General features: G+C 38.5%; 1 protein-coding gene across 1 annotated transcript in view; it reads right to left on the bottom strand.

Annotated features, from left to right (window-relative positions):
- ARMC9 (armadillo repeat containing 9) overlaps positions 1-22414 on the bottom strand; it is a 3277521-nt gene that overhangs the window by 1111546 nt on the left and 2143561 nt on the right. Inside the window, 1 exon segment of the mRNA XM_044070688.1 lies at positions 1833-1923. Within this exon segment, the coding sequence (XP_043926623.1) occupies positions 1833-1923 (91 nt within the window).

Raw genomic sequence — 22414 nt, forward strand, 5'->3', positions numbered from 1 at the left:
GACTTTGTTATTCAGGCTGACTGAGGGCTACCTGCCAGCAGATTACCCAAATGTAATGACTGCAACAGTGAAACACGAAGAACATCTGTAGTGTCTGGTTGCTTCAGAGTTACTATTAAAAATAGGCCTGAGTAATACTGTACCTTATACTATTTGTATGGTTTGACTTGTTCTAAGGTTGGGGAGAGAGGGAATTTATTCCTATCTTCCTTTTCAAAACTCTAAAAACGTAAGGTATGTTTCTGTGGGGGGAAAACAAAGTGCAACACATGAAAATTGTACTGTATTTCTTTGATTTATTTTCCCTTGTTGCTTGAGAGTTTACTTTAAGTGTTTGAATTGATCCATAAAATTAAGCAATCTACTCTTCAAAGGCAGCCTATTCCAGAGCATTACCAATGAATGAGTAATAAACCTAGTTCTTAAAGTAGTTTTGCATTTATCAGATTTAAATGTTACTTGTCTTTCCCTTAAATTAAGTGTGTGTTGTAGACACAGAATTCTCCTTAATTCCTCATCGTGGAAAATCTTAAAGGTTAAACCCAGTCTACCTCTAACCATCTTTAGCTCACTGAGTAAAGTCCTAATATTGAGGTTTACTTTCATTCCTTTATTCTTTTAGTAAGTTTCCATTGAACACAATCCAGTGCACTAAGATCACTTTTATTATAAACACACAATCAGGAATCTTACATAGTAATTACACAACAATGTATTTTACAGTGATGTTAACGCAAACAATGAAACAGAGTCCGCCAACAATAACGCATCTAAGAACAGAATCAGGAGCTACTATAAAATTTGATTTTTATGCAGTGATGCTGTAGACATGTTTTCCATTATACAAGGGGAAGTAATATTATGTTTATCTGGTCTCGTATCATCAATTTAAGAGCTTTTCTTAGAAGGATCGAATTTTGAAAAATAATTATTAAATATCTTTGTGCTCCCGACACCCCACTAAATATATATATATATATATATATATATATATATATATATATATATATATATATATATATATATACTAACTCCAGGATCGCACTACAATGGGGAAAAGGGCATATACCTTTTACTTGCCTTACAGTACTCTACACAGTGCCATACATACTAACTGCAGTTCAGTGAAATGAGATTCAGTGAAATGAGTTTTCAATAATTTGAGTTTTCAGCTAAGTGGTCAGAGTGAAATGAAATTCAGTACAATTAGATTCAAAGAAAAAGTAGACCTCATATACTCATAGCATCTCAAAGTTAAGATCTCTTGTTATTGTGCCAGGTATACACTCACTTTGCTAAATTATTCAGCATATCTTTTTAAGGTATATAATGAGGATATGCTTCAGAATACTGAGGGACAAACTCAGCAAACTCCTGTCTTGTTGACTCTGCCCCATTCCCCTAGAAATAGTGAATCTAACAGGTGGTTTATGTTAGATCGGGGTACCCCCAAAAGTTTCAGGTGGGAGTATGCCAAAAATCACTTGAACAAAAAATTATCTTGGGATATGCAGGGGGCAAACACAACAAAATGGGATCTTATGAGATTGCCACCAATATTAAAAGACCAGATCCAAAAATAGTTATTTTAGAAATGTGTAATGCATTGATGAGATCAGCATGCAAATCCAGTAGGAGTAGTTCAACAAACCACATGGAACTTATTTGATCAAATGGTTGCACAGACTACCTACAAGGCAGCCATGCTGAAACTTAAGAGCAGCAGCCAGACATGCTGTTTCTGTAGTTTAAATCATGGAAGCATTTTTGTTTCCTGAGCAATACTCAGACAAGAAGTGGATACATGGCATTATAGAACATGATCTACTGACCTGAAGTAAGCTGTTTTATGATGAATTCAATCTGCCTGTTCATCTCAGCATTCCCCTGCTTGATAAAGCACCGTAGTATATCTTCCATACCCTTGAAAAGAAAAAAGAATGCTATGTGTAGCCATATAAATGAAGACATGTTGCCTCATCTTTTTTTTTTAAATGTCTATTACTGAAATTCTGTCTACAGTCACAGCAATTCATTCAGGTAATGAATTAAGCTGCACTTACAATGATCAGAATTACCTAATGTGCAATTTTTAATTCTTCCAGAATATTTAGTTACTGCTTAATAGCCACATGACTTTTGTATTAATTTAATTCACTTATTTTTAGAACAAAGATGTTAACAGGTACCCACTTCTTACGGCATTGAGTTATGTTTCTTATGAGAAAACAAAACTCAGCAAAGTAGGAAAATGTGATCCAAAATTAAACAACTGGTATGGTTTAAATCTGTAAGGAGACAGTTCATTATTAATGCATTATGCAAATCAATACTATCACTGTAACTAATATGAGTACAGCCGATTACAAACCACTGCCCATTAGCAAAAAAATACTTAAACCTTTGCATAATCACCTGATTACACACACAAATATAATTTTCACATTAATAACATCTTTCTGAGGAAAATATAGTACTCTATTTTCCTTCCTTCATCATACATTTTCTCAAGCATGGCCAAAGGCCTACTAACAAGAGCAATATTTTCTGACTTAAAAAGGGCTTTAAACATGGCAAACCACTACTTGTAGATACATAAGTTATCAGGCATCGGCTTCTCCACAGCTTTAACAAAATGGTTTCAGAGTTATTTATCTGACAGAACATTCTGCATCTCCTCAAATAACTCACTTTTACAATCAGGTTCCATATCTGCTGGAGTCCCTCAGGGTTCAGCGTTAGCACCTCTGCTTTTTCCCCCTCTACATAAACAATCAACTTTGAGACTTGTCAGACCTACACATCATCTTGTTTACCTGTGATATTGTCTTTAGTACTACCTATAAATATATTCCTCTGTTGAGGTTAACATTACAAAATCAGTTTGCCTCCATTAGGAACTACTTCATAGAAAATCAGCTGTGCATTAAACTACGCCAAATCCTTGTCACAGTTTTTGGAGCTTCCAGGAGACTCTCACAGAAACTTCACCACACACATCTGTGACCAACAAGGGATATTACTCCCTTTTAACAAGCGGCTACCGAGCAATCTTGTCTGAAGAGACTTTCTCTTTCCATTATCATATTAACAACACTAATTACATATAACTAAAAGAAGCCTACAGCATATTCAATCTACTTACATATGAAGCATGTTCACCTATTGTAATCAAACTATTCATCCTAAAACCAAATTATGCCTTTCCAATTACTGCCATCTCATCAAGCCGTAATACAATGCATTACACCACACCACTGAAAATAAGACCTTCTCATTTAATACACCTTTCTTGTCATAGACAGCACCACTGCACCACTATCAAGAGAACAAAATGAGAACCTATTACTGACAGATTCATTTATCTACTCAACACTCACTTTCAAACTACTTTGTGATAGGTACTGCCCTCACCTCTCCCTTTAGGAAAAACTTATTCTAGCAAATATTCACTGAACTAAAAATGGGCTAAAGTTAAAAAAAATATAATAAAAAAAAAAAGTATAGCAGTGTTGTGTTTGACAAAGAAACCCTACCCTCACCAGCCAGTACAGACAATGCCACAACTGTAAAATGAATATGTAGTCAGGTACCTTGGAAGCAAAGTTGCCAGTTCCCTTTCCTTCAATCATCATGTAGTATGTATAGTCAGAAAGTCCTTGTATGCAGCACAACTGATATACAATGATGTATCATCATGATCTAAAGAGGTTATTCTACCCTTAAATGTAGAATTAATTACACCAAATCAATAAGTACAATACCCAATTCAAGATGCATCATACTAGACACATCAGACAACAATGCAAGGCCCAAAGATTTCTGAATAAGAATATTATGAGCTTAAAAACCATGAGCTACCAAGAGAGGCTTAAAAGCTCTATACCAGGGGTGTCCAACCTTTTCAGTTGCAAGGGCCGCATTGAGTCAACAGAAATGGTCTGGGGGCAAACGGCAGGTGAGGACCAAAAAAAAAAAAAAGTCTCTAACGACGCATCATAAACTAAACAGCAAAAGACCCCAGGTATATGCGGACTAATAGAAAGTCGGCCCACTGGCTGTATTGTAGGTGAATTTGAACAATAAATAAATTAATAAATGCATAATATTTGCCCTAAAATTCAATATCTCATTCTAATTATTAAAAAAAACAGTTAAATCTAACATCTTAGTTTAACATCAAAGTTTATTTGTAAAAAAAATTAACAGGTACGAACCTTTCAATTTGTATGAGATCATACCTGTGATTTTGTTGGTTTCCTAAAGATGTCCATGTCTTCCATCATGTTCTTAATGCCCATATGTTGTCCAAAGCGCTCATGTATTCTTCTGTTTCTAGCTTTGCAATCTGTCCCTGAAATATGGCACTGGCAATATCAGGAATGATGAGACTTTTACTTCTTAAAAAATGAACAATTTTTATTTTTACATTTGTTTCACTGTCACTAACAGATGGTACAACACGTTTAACTTTGGTTCACCCACTTACTGTGGAGACACAAAGAACATGGTAGTATGCCAAAACACACTCCAGTTTCACAAGGTAAACTCACACATGCTGTTTTGCAGTTGCCTCTCCAATCTGCATTTCTCAAATTTAAACAAATAATTGACTTTATAATAAATAGTAGTGGCAATGTTTATTCGTGAAACCAGTTCACAAGGGTGCAGCCAGGCACAGACCTTTGCAGAATTCAAACTTATTGGTCCTAGTTCTTGTTATACTTAAGTGTCCATATCAGGAGGTTCAGGCTGTCAAGTCAGGATTGTTCTTTTGTGTAGCAGATAAACATTATGAGCATAACCTTTTTAATGTGAAGACCGAGCTTGTCTTTTTGATACCAGTGCGTCTTTATCGGGTTTGATAGATGTAGTGGCGATGCGAAGGGTATTTTCAAGATGCTCATCTGAAATTTTTGTTCTGATTTTATTTTTTGTATGCTTCATACGAGAAAAAAACTGCTCGCAAATGTATGTACTCCCCAACAGAGATGTCATGAACAGGGCATGTTCGTGAAGTGATGGATATTTTTCTTTGGGTAGGTATAACTTATAAAAGTCAAATAAAGATGCTTGCAGAAATTTTTCTTTAAGTTGCATATCTGACTGCAATTCTATGCATTCCAGTTGCAGGTTTGCAGGCAACATGTCGATGTCAACTGAGAATGGAGTAGCAAATATACTGAACTGTTGTTGGTGTTTTCTAAAATCTTGAAATCTGCTCTCAAACTCCTGTCCTAAACTATTAAGTAATGCCGCATATTTTTCAGTATTTGCATGGCTTTGCTCAGACAGTGTTGCAAAGTGAATGAAGCTATTGTTCTTAATCTGACTGTGCCACAATTTCAGTTTCATTTCAAATGCCGTCACTGTTTGAAACATGTCATTTATTAATAGATTTTCCCCTTGGAGGCACAAGTTCAGGTCGTTTAAATGAGCAGTGATGTCTACTAAGAAGGCTAAATCAGCCATCCAGCTTGCACTTTCAAATTCAGGTACAGGCTTTCCTTTTAACTCCATAAAGGACTTTATTTCATCTCGTAAGTCATAGAAGCGTTTCAGCATTTTTCCACGACTTAACCACCTCACTGCAGTAAAATACAAGATGTCTCCATAGGTAGATTCCAAAGTAGTCAGAAACTCCTGAAACTGGTGGTGTTTTAATCCTCTGGATCTTATAAAATTTATTGTTTTAACAACAACATTCATAACATTTTCCATTTTTAAAGTCTGTGCAGACAAATTTTCTTGATGTATAATGCAGTGGTACTTCATGAAATGCACATTACTGATCTGTTTTGCATCTTCTTCCATCAGTGTTGTTAGTCCTTCCCTCTTTCCAACCATAGCTGGAGCACCGTCAGTTACTATGCCAGACAGGTTTGTGATGGTCAAGGAAAATCTTGCCAGTGTTTCTTTTACTGCCTTGTACAGATCAGCAGACTTCGTTGTGTCTTTCAGTGGAACCATACAGGCCAGTTCTTCAGTAATATTGAAATCGTTGTCAACACCACGAATAAATATGGCAAGTTGTGCCGTATCTGTAACATCAGTGCTGTCATCCAAAGCTATGGAGTAATACTTGAAAGTTGCACACCGAGATTCCAACGTATTTTCAATAGATTTGGCTATATCTTCCACACGCCTTGCGATTGTCTGGTGTGATAAACTGATTTTAGAAAATTCTGATTTTTTTTCAGGGCAAATTATGTCTGCTACACTTTCAAGGCATTTTTTAACAAATTCAACATCGGCAAATGGCTTGGATTTTTTCGCAATTAAATTTGCTACAACATAACTTGCCTTCAGTAAAGAATCCAGTTGAGTAGCTGATTTTCGAAACAGCTGTTGTTGAAATGTAAGACTTTTTTTTAATTCTGATATTTTCTGTTGACGGGACACTCCTTGCAATTCACTTAATTTGGGGTGCGTTTGAATATAATGCCTTTTCAAATTGTAGTCCTTGAAAACGGATACCACTTCTCTGCATACTAAGCAAAGTGCTTTATTTTTTGATTCAACAGAGAAGTACTCATCAGTCCATTTTTCCTGAAAGACTCTTCTTCGTCTGCTATTTTGCGTTTCACGGTTTTGGTTTGACCAGATGCAGAAGCCATCTGAAAAGTAAAAAAGGAGTAACTTAACTACTTTATTCCTAGTTATATAATTTTTAAAACAATGGCTAACAATTTACATTAAAAAATAAGGAAATAAAAATTAAAACTATCCATAGTTGTAGTAGTATATGTCAATGGTGTTCGAGGGATCATTTCACATCTGCAAAATAACACAAAAATATCCCTGGGGTGAATTTACAGTTACCCATCCAGTTGGCCAGATTACATATGAGGAGGGCCAGTGAGGCACTTTGTTTCATTTGTAGTACTAATGCCATTAGTCTTCAAAACAGCCATTACGCATAAACCGCATCACATTTACTGTGACTGTTGGTCTGTACTTTGTGCCAGTAATACTGCGCATTTTGAAAAGTTCTTCATAATTCATGAAATTCAGATGGACTGCGATAGAGCTATGAACATGTATGGTTAGCTGCATGTAATCAACAGTTTCTTACAGCTACAAGAATGGCAGCTTTCAATGACATAATCAGAGCTGTACAATCAAGTTTCAAGTTAAATACTGTGCACTTTGCATGCTACCCAAGAAAAGTCATTCACTTGCAATGAAAAAAACTGGCACACACTGACACTATCATTAATTCACTACTACTGTACTACCAATTCACACTGCGAAAACCACTCCAGCCGTCCCAAGTAGGTAAAATGTCAACATTAGCAGCCCTACACCTACAGTATTACAATCCACAAAATTAAGCCAACAAATTTGCAATAAAGTAAAGAATTCACATCACTGACTTAATAAAACAATTCTGAATAAGAGGGTCTCACCCAAACAAATGACTGGTGCCATACACATGACCGCAAGCCGAATGCCAACAAATGCATCATCATCCCTTTTGGGCCAAAGTTTTGGGGAAAGCAGTTGTGAGGCTGCCAGCCCAGCTAGATGTTATTTTGTACATAATTCTATGTGTCATTTTTGAATATTAATATGCTTCCTATGCTTGTCTTACAAATGTAAAAAAAAACTATACATATGTGTATATTAAACTATTGGTGCAGAAGTGTGTGTTGAACTGTATGTTCTGTACTGAGCTTCAAGAATGTAACCAGTGTACCCTGCTGGGAAAGAGCAGAAATGTGTGTATATTGTATAATAACTACATACCTATGCAGATGTGTGCTGTAAGGTAGAAGTTGGAACATACAGAGTTAATTTGCCAACACTAAGAACAGAAGTGAATTGTTTTACAACTGTCTGTATTGATAGAGAAGGAGTTATTTGGCAAATGCTAGCTAAGAAATGAAGTGAATTGATTTACGACTGTTTATCCCATCAACAAGACAGGATGTCTACACTGCAGCCAGAAGTTCTTTTGTGTGGAAACAGACAAAATGACAGGTTTCAAATGTAAAACTGTTTACTACTGTTTTATGACTTCCAGTTCCAGGGCTTAGGCCAGGGGCCTTAGGCACATTTCTGAGAGATAAGTAACCTCTCTTAGGGACAGATTGCAATATATAGCAAGATTAGTAGATGTTTTCTGTATTTTGAGACTGTCCTGCAATGTTTTTTAACATATTTCCTGCAATTCTGAACTGTCACTTTATTCATTGAGTTATTGAATATTGTCTTATTATTTTTATTGTTTATTATTAAATATATTTAAAAACCTTTTAATTGTGGCTGGTTTGTTTATTTAAAATATTTTTGTCATAATGCCTTGTTTTGTATGTAATTTGCACTCATGATGCTTACTTCAGTAATTGCAACAGGCAATTGTGAAATTCAGGAATGCTTCAAACACTTCAAGCATGAATGCATTGAGATGTTCACAGACTAGCTTATATAGTCAGTTAACAGACAGACATGCAGACAGATTCCTACTGGAAAAGGCCACAATCAATATATAACTGTAACATATTGACCTCTGTTTCATATTAGTTTGATGGACGTTCACTAGACTACAGATTTAAACACCCCTTTCTTTTGAGTCATTTTGCCTAGTATAGACAGCACTGAGGAATAACCAATGGAACAGTACACTGAAATACTGTAATGAATTATTCAGACTGTGTATAATTACCAAGTAATTTTACAAATGAGTCAGCATAGTTCATATATTACAGTTCACAAAACTGGTTTGTTGAATATGTTAGTAGAGGCCATCAAATAAAAATGACTGAATGACATTAAGCCAGAGATGTAGCTGTTAAGAAAAGGAATAATCTATCAAGCAAAAATTTCTGCTCCCTCAAAGTTCACAAAGCAGAGCATAACAACTACTTCCTTCACACAAAGCTCATAGGGCAATTCAATAAAATAATCAGATGTGCTGTGCATTTACAATGGCCTGCGTTTCCAGCCTGGTACGAGTTGCAAAATGATGAAAATCTTTCTAGCGCTAGCCAAACAACCAACTTATCTAAAAGCATGAACCAAAATAATTTTCATTTAAAAGTGAACAAAACTATGCAGCAAATCAAGCACTGCAAAACATCCAGGACTGGTTTATTAAAAGTCTTCTGTAGATGCAGACATTTTATTCCGCTCATGCATTAACTTTTTCATGCGCTTTGAAAAATACATATACAGGTTTTTTAGAAGTAAACATTACCTGACAGCATTAGAAAAAAAACTTGCATGAACCGGTTTACTACCATTTCTCTTGTATGCCTCCCCATCATGACTAACCTACATAGCAACCCCCCCCCCATGAAACTGAACAGCTGCTACACACTATAATTGCTAGATTTTGCAGCAGTTTACATACAGAAAGTCAACACTGCAAAGCCTTAACTGTACTGGCTCGAGCCTCACAATCTCCTACCTACCACCTACCTACTCACAACTAGGTATTGCCCATAACCTAATAGTAGACATTTTAATCATTGTCATTATTCCTCAGTCTATCTCTAAAAACACTACAACCACAGCAGCTGCATTCTAAGAAAAGTGACTAAGAAATAAGTTTTTCTCTGAAAGCCTTTTCTTTAGCAAATGTAAAGTACAGTTTTGTACCTACCATAAATGTAGATGTTCGAAGATCCACATTGCTGCAGTCCTAACACTTGGGGTAGTCCGCTGTCCCAGTCGGCCCGAATACCAAAGTATGGTCAAGCGCATTTGTCTGACATCAGGACGTCAGGGTACAAAGGCGCATGACCGACGTCATATCCTCAGTCTTTTCTTGCCCCAGATGTCAGAAGACCCTAAAAAGATAAGGCCAAAACCAAAAAACACCAAACACTCCTGTACCTAATATATGTATAATATATACAAATTTACAAAAATAGAACCCCACCCACACAACCACCCCTAAACACAGAGGGAAGGAGGTTGGACTGCAGCAATGTGGATCTTCGAACATCTACATTTATGGTAGGTACAAAACTGTACTATGTTCTTCATCTCACACTGCTGCAGTCCTAACACTTGGGCAGAATCCCAAAGCAGAGGTAAGGGAGGATGGCTAAACTATAATGAAGCAGGAGCTGCCAAAATGCCCTGCAACACAGCAGTGGCAAAACCAGCCCTGGATTTAGAATAGAGAGGAAGGTGGTAATGCTTGGAGAAAGTATGCACTGAACTCCAAGTAGCTGCCTCCAAAATATCCTTAGTTGCCACCCGCCTTAGAAATGCTGTTGAAGTGGCAGTAGCCCTCGTGGAATGAGGCCTAATCCCAGCTGGAATCTCCTTGCCATGATGGGAATAACAGAATGCAATGCAAAACCCAATCCACTTAGATATAGTTTGTTTTGACACAGGCTTGCCCTGGGAACTCAAAGCAAAAGAAACAAACAACTGCTGAGACTGCCTAAAATCCCTAGTCCTGCTTAAATAATAACGCAACTGCCTGTGTACATCTAAAGTGTGCAAAATCTTTTCCCCTTATTTTGGGGATTTGCATAAAAGTAGACAAATGAATAGTTTGGTTTAAAGCCACACTAGAAACCACCTTAGGCATAAATGAAGGATTAGTACGTAATGATACCCTATCCTTATGAAAAATCAAAAAAGGCTCAACCGCCATAAGGGCCTGCAATTCAGAAACCCTTCTTGCAGAAGTAATGGCCAACAAAAAAGCAGTCTTCCATGACAAGTATTTCAATTCAGCAGTAGCCGCAGGCTCAAAAGGTTGTAGAGTAAGTTTCTCCAACACAAAATTGAGGTCCCAAGCAGGAGTAGGAGCTCTACGTGGGGGTCTTATATTCTTTGCCCCTCTAAGAAATTGCTTGAACAAAGGATGAGAAAACAAACAATGGTGGGTCACAATCATAGTGAGCTGAAATTGCTGCAGCATGAATCTTAATGGAAGAGAAAGACAAACCTTTGTCCAATAACTCAGTAAGATATTGAAGAGCCACACTCAAATTAGGCTCAGAAACATCCAAATCCTTTGCTGCACTCCAAAATAAAAATCTCTTCCATTTTTCTGCATACACTTTACGTGTACTAGGCCTTCTGGCTTCCATAATCACATTCAAAACTTGTTGAGGAAGTTGAGACCTGCTGTGGTTCAAAACAGAATATGCCAGGCTGTTAGATGAAGAGAGTGAAGCTTGACATTGAGGAGATGACCGTCCCTCTGAGACAAAAGGTGTGGAATTAAAGGTAAAGGCCATGGAGGCTTCCTTACCAGATTCCTCAGTAATGGGTACCAGTGTTGCCGAGGCCAATCTGGAGCTATCAAAATCATCCTTGGCTTGTCTTGTCTGACCTTTAGGAGTACCTTTGGGAGGAGAGGCAGAGGTGGAAAGGCATACACATGAAGATTTTCCAACTGAACGAAAGAGCATCCACTTTCCAAGCTGTGTGATGAAACCTTTAGGTGCAAAACTTTGGCAGCTGGTGGTTTAGTGGAGAAGCGAACAGATCTATGTCTGGAGTTCCCCAGGACACTGTCAATTGTCGAAATACATGAAGATCCAGTTTCCACGTGGGGATCCATGATTTGCCTGCTTAACACATCTGCTAAGGAGTTCTGTGCTCCTGGCAGAAACCTTGCCTGTAGATTTAGCTGCAAGCTGAGCGCAGTCTCCCACAAAATCATTGCTTGCCTGCATAGAGGATAAGAATGTGTCCCCTTGCTTGTTGATGTACCACATGACAGTAGTGTTGTCTGTTAGAATCAACACCTGCCCTGGAAGAAGTAACTCCTTGAAAGCCATTAATGCAAACTGGACTGCTAACATCTCCTTCATGTTGATATGTAGATGCTGTAGTCTGGCAGGCCACTTGTCTTGTATCCACTTCCCATTCAGATGAGCTCCCAAGCTATGTCTGAGGCATCTGTCGTTAGAATCTGACTCGCCTCTGGCCGGGTCACAGAGAGTCTCTTGTTTAGGTGACATTCCTGAGCCCACCACAAAAATTCCTTTTGAATGCAAGGTATTATTGGAATGACAGTGTCCAAATCCTGGCAGTGCTGTGTCCATACATTTTTTAGATACCATTGCAGCTTCCTCACATGCAGTTTGGCATTGGGAAGCACCAGAATACAAGATGCCATGAACCCTAATGCTTGAAGGACTGTCCTTGCAGTCAGCACGGACTGATGAGATAGTTGATGGAAGTAAAGGGATAGACTCTTTTGTTTGTCCGGGGTTAAAAGGCCATCTGGGCTGCTGTATTCAGTCTCACACCCAGAAAGCACATGTCTTGAGAGGGTACTAGACTGGACTTTATTTCGTTCACAGAATACCCCAGGCATCTTAGCACTGCTATCACATATTCCAGATGCTGAAGAAGCTCGTCCTTTTCTTGAGCCAGAATCAGACAGTCGCCCAAGTAAGGATAGATTTGTATTCCTTTTAGCCTGAAAAAGCTACAACTGGAGCCAGAACTTTGTGAATACTCTGGGCACAGCAGATAAGCCAAAGGGCAATGCAGAGAACTGATAATGTGAATTTCCAGCTCGAAACGCAGATACTTCCTGCAACTGAGTCTGATAGGCACATGAAGGTAAGCCTCCTTGAGATCTAAAGTTACCATCCAGTGATCTTTGCCCAGCAGAGGTAAAAGCTGTTGTAACGTCAACATTTTGAACTTGGGAATGTCCAAATAAGTGTTGAGGATAGACAAATCCAAAATTGGTCTCCACGTGTTCCCCTTTTTGGAACTAGGAACAGGCGAGAATAAAATCCTAGGCCCCTTTCTGGCACAGGAACCGGCTGAATGGCTATCTGGAGCAACAGAGAAATTTGCTTGTGAGCCTCTTTTCTTTGTATAGGAGGAATGTCTGGCATGCCTTTGAATGGAGGCAAGGTATGGAAATAAAACCTGTAACCGTGGTGAACGATATCCAATACCCATCTGTCTTGGGTAATAACACACCAATTTTCTTTGAAAAGTGCCAGCCTTCCTCCCAAAGGTGCTGCCAGACGAGAAGGCTCTGGCAGCTGAAAAGGCAAGTCATTGGGTCTGCTTACGAAAGGACTGACCCCTGCCCTCACCAGAAGACTGGGCAGGCGAACTGCCTGTTCTAGGCCTAAAAGAACCTTGAGCTCTGCCCCTACCACGTCTAGATCTACCCCTCGACTGAGAATCATAAGAAGGATAAGTCCACCCCTTAGTAGGCCAATTTCTACTAAACTTTGGAGGCTGAACCTGCAAAAATCTTTAACAGTCTGCATAGACTTAGCCTTGTCCTCCATTTTCTTTAAAACTGTTTCCACAGGCACCAAACAACACATCAGATTGTAAAGGAGCATCTAAAATCCTTGTCTTTACATGTTCAGCTAAATTCTGATCCCTCAGCCAGGCGTGCAAGAACAGAACCAGTGGCTGCCACCCTCGAAGAGGCCTGTACAGCATCAAAACCACATTGCAAGGAATGCTTACCCACCTGTTCAGAAACATGAACCAAATCCTGCAACTCTTTACACTCAATACCTTCCGCCAGAGCATCTACCTTAGACTTCAATTGTGAAAGGAGATAATTTTGGTATTTCAACATGTGAAACTGGCAATTCAAAGCCCTCATGGCTAAAGTGGAAGAAGTATACACTTTTTCCCCATCTATCCAAAGCCCTTGCCTCTTTATCAGAAGGAACAGGATTTTTAACAACAGAAGCCTTAACCCCTTTAGGGCCCTGAGAAACAGTTTCTGGGTCTGCCCTAGGACTCTTTACTTATGAGCTTCAGGCACTCTATAATACCTGTCCGGTTTAACTGGGGCAGGAGGCAAAGAATCAGGGTTCAGGAAGCCTCTGCAAAACATCCTCTACCACATCCAGAACAGGAGGTATAGCTAAAGGCCTATGCTGGGGTAGAAACAAAAATTCCCTAAGCCTTTTCCTAGAATCAGAGAAATCTTGACCTTCCCATTTAAAATGCTCCCTCATGGAATGAAGAGTCTCTGAACAAGAAAAATCCTCAGGAGGAGAAGCCGAAGGTGTAGAGTCATCTACATCAGAATCAGAATAAGGAGGATACTCCTGCAAGTCTTCAGCTGAAGACTCAGAAGCCTCCGAACACTGCTCAAAACTCTCAAGCTCAGGTTCCACCCTAGGCCTCTTATCAGGGGGGGGTAAAGAACCTCTAATCATAGTAATCAAATCTTCTGCCATTTTAAGCATATGTTTCTTAGGCAGAGACCCTGAAGAACTAGGGGAGACCCCCACTGAAGTTAACCCTGGCCGGCCTCTAGAAGGAGCCTTGGAAACAGAAGGGGAGGGCCTAACCACCTTAGGAAGGGAGGAGAACAGCTACCTGAGAAGCCCCTTCAGCCTGGCCTACCTCCTGAGAGGACACATCTTGTAACAGTAAAGTCTCTCCCTGAGAATCCAAAGGAACTTCTGGTAGAACCACCGGCTCCACCGAGCCCTCTAAAGAACCGTCGTCCGGGTCAGACGGTTCTTCTACCCTTGGCTTCTCTGCTTTGTCTTTGCGCTTTTTAGCGGCATCGAGCATCCGACGGCATGTTGTAATTACAACGCTTCCCAAAACTAACCTGGCACAATCTAATCTTCTCTTAATAGTGCGTTTGTTAAATCTAGCACAAGAGCGACAGCCAACAACGCCGTGCACAGGACCTAAGCAAGGTATACAGAATGTATGGTAATGACTATGAGGTATCTGTTTACCACAAGAAATACAGTTATTCACTTTTTCTGACATCCGTTAAATACTGAGGCAAGAAAAACAAAATATTCCCAACGGGTACTTAGCCAACTTTGATTCGGTCTGAAACTCCGACTTCAGAAAATTTCAGAACGCCAACCTGCACTCGCAATACTGCTTCTGCATCGGACCATGCGGCAAAAAAGACTGAGGATATGACGTCGGTCATGCGCATTTGTACCCTGACGTCCTGATGTCAGACAAATGCGCCTTGACCGACGTCAGCCTTATACTTTGGTATTCGGGCCGACTGGGACAGCGGACTACCCCAAGTGTTAGGACTGCAGCAATGTGAGATGAAGAACATCAGACCGATATGTTCGTGCTCTGGTTGCAAGTTCCTACTCTGTGAATTATATTTTCCACATCAGTTATTTTAATAAATTTAATTAGTAGAACTGCTAATAAGAATATGCACAATACATATAAAATGCTTCCATTAATCTAATCTAAGGATTATTTCATACACTTCCATCACTATGAAGAAGTTTTTTTTAAATAACTAAGTATACATAATAAAACTAAGCCCAAAATTCTGCTCTGCCCACAGGTAGCCATTGGGAACACAAATAAATGGTGTAACAGTCTCGAAAAGCAGGAAAAGGAGAAAGTCAGCGGGAAAACTACACCTGCTGAGTTGCACTGTTTGAATAACGTGAAGAATTAATAGATATTTAGCTACTGTGCCTTCTTATGGGCTAACAAATCAGCAAGTAAAGCACTAAGAACACACTTCAAACTGAAGCACTACTAGGTGGGGGCATTCAACCATATCAGAAACTGAAACACCAGGATACAATCAACAGGTTATATAAAATCTGCTCCAACTCAGGGACACCAAACAGAATACAAGTGGGAACCATCGAATCTTGAAGTCACCTCTGCCAAACCCTACTTTAAGAGTGCCCCTGTCAGTGAGGTAATGTTAGTGAGTGTTTGACTATACATCAACAATATGTACAACAGATGTCTTGCATCCAAATAACCATAAAACAAAGATGCCACTACAGCCATCCAAAGAGTCTTAAATGCAATTACCTCGCTGTGTATAACAGAAAACAACCCAGCCATGTACTGATAACTTGATTCATCACCAAGCTGCCCCTCTCTTACTGAGGTAAAGGATGTTGACAGACTGCAAGTCCAAAACATGTACAGTTTAAATTAGTGTATATACAACTTCCCTCTTCTGTGGAATGGCACACATGGAAAAATATATACACAATTAAGTACACAGTGCAAAGTAAACTCAGATTCAACAGAACTAGAAATATCAATGTATATATATTTGCCTTATCTGTACTTCTTTAACAAAGACTTAAGTGGGTACATACAATGAGCCAATTATCACAGCTAATGTTAAAATATCAGTGCCAATCAGTATCCACATGCCAACTCTCAATGGAATGTGCCTGCATCTGCTGTGTCTGCATTAAGGGTATACCTTAATCTTCAGTTTATGACACCTAATCAAATAAGTTTCAATACGGAGGCTTACTTGAGTAATACATTAGGAGGGGGTTGTAGATTAAGTCAAGCATCGCCTAATAATCACTGTGGCAGAATGTATGCCACAGAGGTCTAATGTTACCAGAGTGATTAAATTACACATCAACCACAGTGTGTCATGGAACATTTCCATTATGCAATATTTACCTTGGTTTCTAACTTTTTTTTGTTTTAAAGAGGGATGTGTAACATGCAATGCAACACGTTTCTAGTGATGTTCCTGTGCTCCTTCGCCTGACTCTGTGCAAGTGTCAAGAGACAGGCTTTGTAACTACAGAGAGAAGTCCATTTTACTGCCATCTGAAGGAGTTGGAGATGGTCACTGTTGTCACATTCAAGCACGTGTCAGACTGGTAAGGTTGTGTTTCATCTAACTTTCCCTAGTTGGAATAAATTCAGAAACTACAGGGAAGTATGAAAAGCAATTAATTTATGGCGTTGAATACAGATGTTAACTCTTGTTTAAAATTTTGGGAAAGCAGCTATATGACACATCAGAAACCTGCCCCCAACCCCAAACAAACTGCAGTGTAGGCAGTACTAAAAAAAGACAGCCACCAAAATTTCTACAGCACAAATTTTAAATTTAAAGCAAATAAAATTCATCATCTACAACTGTTTTCTGAGCAGCTATGTGGGTGCAATCCTTGCTTTTTGAGAGTTACAAGCAAAATAAAAGAGAAATGTGTGGCATGTAGATTAACTTTCAAATAATGGAACTTTATACAATACTGACACCTACCCAGTGCTGTATGTGGCAAAGTGTATATACAGATTCATAAGTAAAAGGCAAGTGTTTTGAGTGCTGAACTGCTAATACCGAGGAGCTATTAATTATTACACCTACAAGAAAATATACTCTTTGCCCATATGGAGACTTTCTTCAAAAATAAAAGTGGGTCTTTGTGGTAGTTAAATTTATCTCATCAGTGCAGAAAGACCTATATCTAGTAATGTTATTTAGTGAAATATTTTGCCAAGTAAAAAATAAGTTTGGATCTGAAGCAGATTATAACACCACAGCAAATGCAAACAGTCTGTATAAAAATAAACATGGCACTGTACATTTCAGGGTAAAACCACTGCCAGATTTCTTTCTAACTGACAGGTATGTGTTCAGGTTTAGTAGCATCAATCAAGTTAATCAGCCAACACACAATGCTTCAGTATGACCCACTTCAGTTTAATTGTTCAGTCTTCAAAAGTATAAGGTACATTATGTAACTAAGATCATGGTATGTGAAAGCTTTCAGCCTACACTTCTACTGAGCATTCAACTTAAAGCACCTCTTTCTAGTCTACATCACCACCCATATAATTATAAAATACTGCATGAAACTTGACATCTTGACAATATGCTCTCCTTAACTGTAAACAGGTTTGTAAGGAGCATTTTCCCTCTGGCTTGCCTAACTTAATCAACTTAATAATAAGTCTTTTCCTAAGACTGTTTTCACAGTTTCCAAGATACAAAACTCGGTAACTACAGAAAGTGCATCAAATTCCCTCTGTCCTGCAACAATTTGCAACTGTAATTTCTTTGGTACTTTATGAATCTGCAACACATTTAGCCACATTTATAAAGGGGTTGTTAGAGTTCAGTTGTACTATCCCAGTAAACGTATAAAAACAGTAACTTATTTCAACATTTTAAAAAATGTCTATGAATTAGCATGTCACTATAAGGCAGGCTCTTCGTTTCGTTACTTGGCAACGATCGCGGAAGTGGTGGAGCTGCAAACTTTAGACCAGTTTCCCGGGAAAGATACAGTTTATATGCCGAGAACGGTGTGATGTCAAGTTTTTTGGAGAACGTTTCTGGCAGGGTTAAAGCGAAGGGCATTGGGGTGGATGTGAGTGAGGAGCAACTTTTGCAGTGGGGACTAACTGGTAAATTGAGCTAAAATGTTAACATTTCGGGATACCTTATGGAAGGGCTTGCGTTTGGGGCTTGATGTCGACTCACCCTTGGGTGACAGCTACAAATACAAGATCTAGCTAGCTTGCATAATTTGGTCCCCAAACTGTATAATTCAGTGTGACTAATATGGATGTAACTATTTGTTGTTTATAGCACTGCACTATGTAAAAGAAACCCTTATCTTCCCAGCTTAAATTTTTGTTCTGATGTTGTACATGTACAAATTGATTGGTTGATATGTAGTATAGATGTGACCTTCCTCATGGAAACACAGTAGTAGAAAATATTGCTAATGCACTTGTCATATATCAACTTTGTATTTCTTTCCATGGCACTGCTTCCTCCTTTTTAATTAGGGTGCTGCTTTGCTGTGCTTAGAGATGAAATAAAAAAATATGATCAGATGCACTTGTGTGCATATATCCTGTGTGGCAGCCCAATTTTGGCTGACTTCACCATCAGTAATTACAACATCCAAGCAACAAGACATGTTCTTTTCTGTACGAGAGTGAACTGCTCACAGAGACCACTATTTCACAAAGCACACTGGGTGATTACAACATACCTGTCCAAGACTTTTGTCGTGGAACATAATAATATTTATTTCCTAAATGGTCCGTCCCAATAAGATGTTTCACCGGCCCAGCAAATGTTTGAATAAGCTGTCGGAGTTTGTTCATTGTTCCAAATCACAGTCACAACTTCACAAAAAAAGCACATGTCTACTCTTACCAATATAACTAGGTACTACACGAGATAACAAACAGTCATACCCAACGTACAATCTAGCTAACCCCAGCACTCAATCGTAACGACTAATCCATGCAAGGTTGTTTCTCATTGGCTACAAACACTGGTTTCTCCTAATATCATTTGCTAAGCAGTCTGCCGGATTGTTTGACCATGTCTTTACCTTTTCAAAGTATGGAGTACTTACTAATTACACCCTTAGCGCGACATAATCCTAAAATGTGTTTCTTTTCTTCCAGTTTAGATATTGGCCAAATTATATTTAAAATTTCTTATGTGCGCAAGTGTTTGTCGAAGTAATTGGGTAGTATGACACTTAATTCAGTGTCTACCCATATGTATACAAATCAAACTATTATGTCTTTTATTTCTTACTTAAAATGTTAGGTTTTTTGTCATCTCACCAGATTGGTATTGAAGATCCTTTGAGACTGAAAAGAGCTGAAGCCACACGGAGGTGAGAAAATATAACTGTCAACTCAAATGCTGGTGTATATTGCATATTCTTGCAGGGTTTCTTTATTAGCCCATATCGGTCATTGTTTTCACACACAGGCTGAAATTATTAAATGGTAGGCATTTTAATCTCCTGAAGCAGTGGTGTTATGTCATCATTTATTTTCTCGTCTCGGATAGGCTTAGAAGCAGAAGATTTCCATCAACAGATCTTTCACAGCCATTCACGTTAATCTTCCCAAGTATTTCCCATTACCAAATGTCTAACAGGGGTACACCTCCTTTTACCCATATAGACTCTGCACAAGCACTTCAGGTGTCATTCACTGTGATGCAATAACATTACCAGTGAGCTTCCAGGCTAATTTCTATCCATTTCTGTTACCTACTTCTTTGTACATACATCTGTTTAGTATTAGCTTACCTTTTACTGGTGGAGATGTAGTCCGTGGGTAAAAATAAATAAATCCTCCTCACTCTGAGTCTTCTCTTTCGTCGCCGCGATCTCAGTCCTTCCTTCAGCTGAAACTTTACCGCAAATGTAAAAAACGACCGAACGGTGTTTTGGCGCATGCGCAGAACAGCTTAAGGACACGGACGTGAAAACACACGGAAAAAAAGTGAAATTTCAATATAATGGTCGCGGGCCGCATGGAAGACCTTTACTCAAAATCATATTGACTTCTGAGGAGTGATTTGTGCATTGCCTACTGTGCCATTAGAGAACCTGTTGTACTTGATTTCCTGAATCTCTGCAAATCTATTAGCTCCACAAATATCAGAACTTGGGACCTACATCTTCACTAGCAGACAAAGAAAATGTGATGGAGATAGATTCATTAAGCAGTGCCCACCCCATCTCAGGAATACATTTTATCTGCAGTTTATGCAGTGTGATACTATCACATTTCAAACAAAACCTAGATGACTGGATGGGTACCAGTAAATTTACCCCAGGACTGACTGACACACACTTCCTTGATAAACAGGATACAGCCTATTGGTAGGCAGTGGCAAGGCATTAATGGCCAAGAAGATAAACTGCATTGTTTCTGCTACAAATCTCCTCATTAACAAGTTATCAGTCCAGAAATCATCTTACACTATTTGCAGCTCCAAAAGTCTTAAGTTAAACAGACTACTTTTCAACTATAGTATGTGAACAATCTATGCTCGGACTACACCCTGCATTTTGGAACTGGTCACCCAATGATAATACAGCTTCACAAGATTTATTGATCTTGAAAAAAAATGCTAAAATAATACTTGTCTAATGAATACAAATGTACCTGCTTTAAAGATTGTGATTAACCAACAGCATTAGTTGTTACAGTTCTGAGTGTTTCATTTGTTTTTAGAGCCACTGTAGGACATTTAATGCTTAGCGATATTTCAGACACACTTTTATTTTTTCTATTTGACATTTGTTTACTAGGAAAGTCTGAATGGGCCAGAAAGTGCCCATTTTCAGTGGGGGCCCAGGGAGAAAAGCTCCACCATCACAATATTTCAGAAATCAAGTACAGATATTTTAAATTACAAAGTATCATGTTACATTATAAAAGATCAAGTACAACTATTTTACATCACATACAACTATTTTACATCACAAAGTATCATGTTACACTGCAAAATATAAGAATGAAAAAAATGTAATGAGAAAAACACAGAACATATGTTTTGTTGTAATGTGCAATGAAAAACGGTAACATGAGTTGGAGAAAATGTGACGAAAAACTCAACAGTCAAATTATCTGTTACATAGATTAGTATGAGATAAACAAGACCTGAGACAATTCTAAGATATTTAAAGAGAAATTAGAGATTACATTATTAAAGGCAGTGAGGTAGAATTGAGTGATGTCTCAGTATGAGAGGTGTTCATATTTTCTTTATAAAGGAGGGATAGAGAGAAGGAGATTATAAGAAGAGTGCAGGATGGGGTGTCTTCAGGTAGCTTAGGTGTGTAGGGAGGAAAGAAAATGGTCTGCAGAGATGAAATAAGGTAGTGGGAAAACAAAAAGGAGTGTAGTAGGAGTTTGGTGAGGGTTGTCATGTGTGATCTAGGCTGAAGGGGGAGAGTGAAGTATAGTGAGTGACATCATCTAGGAGTGGCACAGGAGCAAGTCCAAGATTTTGTAAGGTATTCTTTTATGGAGCATTTAAAGGGGAAGAGGTTAGAAATAGTTATAGCGGTTAGAAGTAAGGAATTACAATTTTTTTTGCTACCGAGTATGGGTATAGGCTTTGTCCAGGTGGTTTATTTATGGTGATAAATTTTGTATTCTGACCTAAAAGTTTTTTTTTTTTTTTTTTTTTTTGGAAAATGTATGTTGATTAACAGGGTAAGAGTTGGGCAGGCTAATGGTTTGTGTATGCTTTTATGTATTCTTATAAGATGAATGCAGGAGAGGTGGAGGGGGATTTCCAGCCAGCTAAGAGTATGGAAAGCTTTACTGTCATGGGTAAAGGAGGATGAATTAGTAGCACAATTGGCAATTTTGTTGCAGAAGTTTTCGTTTTTTTTTTTTTCTAATGAAGGACTGTATATTGCTCAGGATTGGTGCTCCATAAAGTAGCGAGGGGGCAGAAGGTAGTTTTTGGGAAGAATAATTTCTGTGGTTGTGCTCAGAAAATGTTTGTTTCTATATAGCATACCTAGTTTCTGATGGGTTGCCTTGATATTGCTTTGGATGTGGAGGTCAAATTTATGATCATTTATTATGACTCCTAATAGTTTAATATGGTGGACTAATTCAATTTCAATGCCATTTGCCAAAAAGATTTTGAAAGATGCTTTGTCAGGGGTGTGAGTTTTTAGGGTAAAGAGGACAAGTTTGGGGGGTTTTTTTGCGGTTGAATAGGAGTTGTGCTGTTGTAAGCCAGGTTTCAATGGAGATTACAGCTTGTTAAGTGATTTCTTGGAGGTGAGAGTTAAGGTGTTTGAAGAGCAGATGATGGTAAAGTCATCTGCATACTGAATCAAGGTGCCTTCACAAAAAGATGAATGTAGCATATTGATAAAAATATTGAATAGTACAGGGTCAAGGATGGATCCTTGTGGGACTCCTG

This window comes from Protopterus annectens, chromosome 4.part1 (assembly GCF_019279795.1).
Source record: "Protopterus annectens isolate FY-2018-M chromosome 4.part1, PAN1.0, whole genome shotgun sequence".
NCBI lineage: Eukaryota > Metazoa > Chordata > Ceratodontiformes > Protopteridae > Protopterus > Protopterus annectens.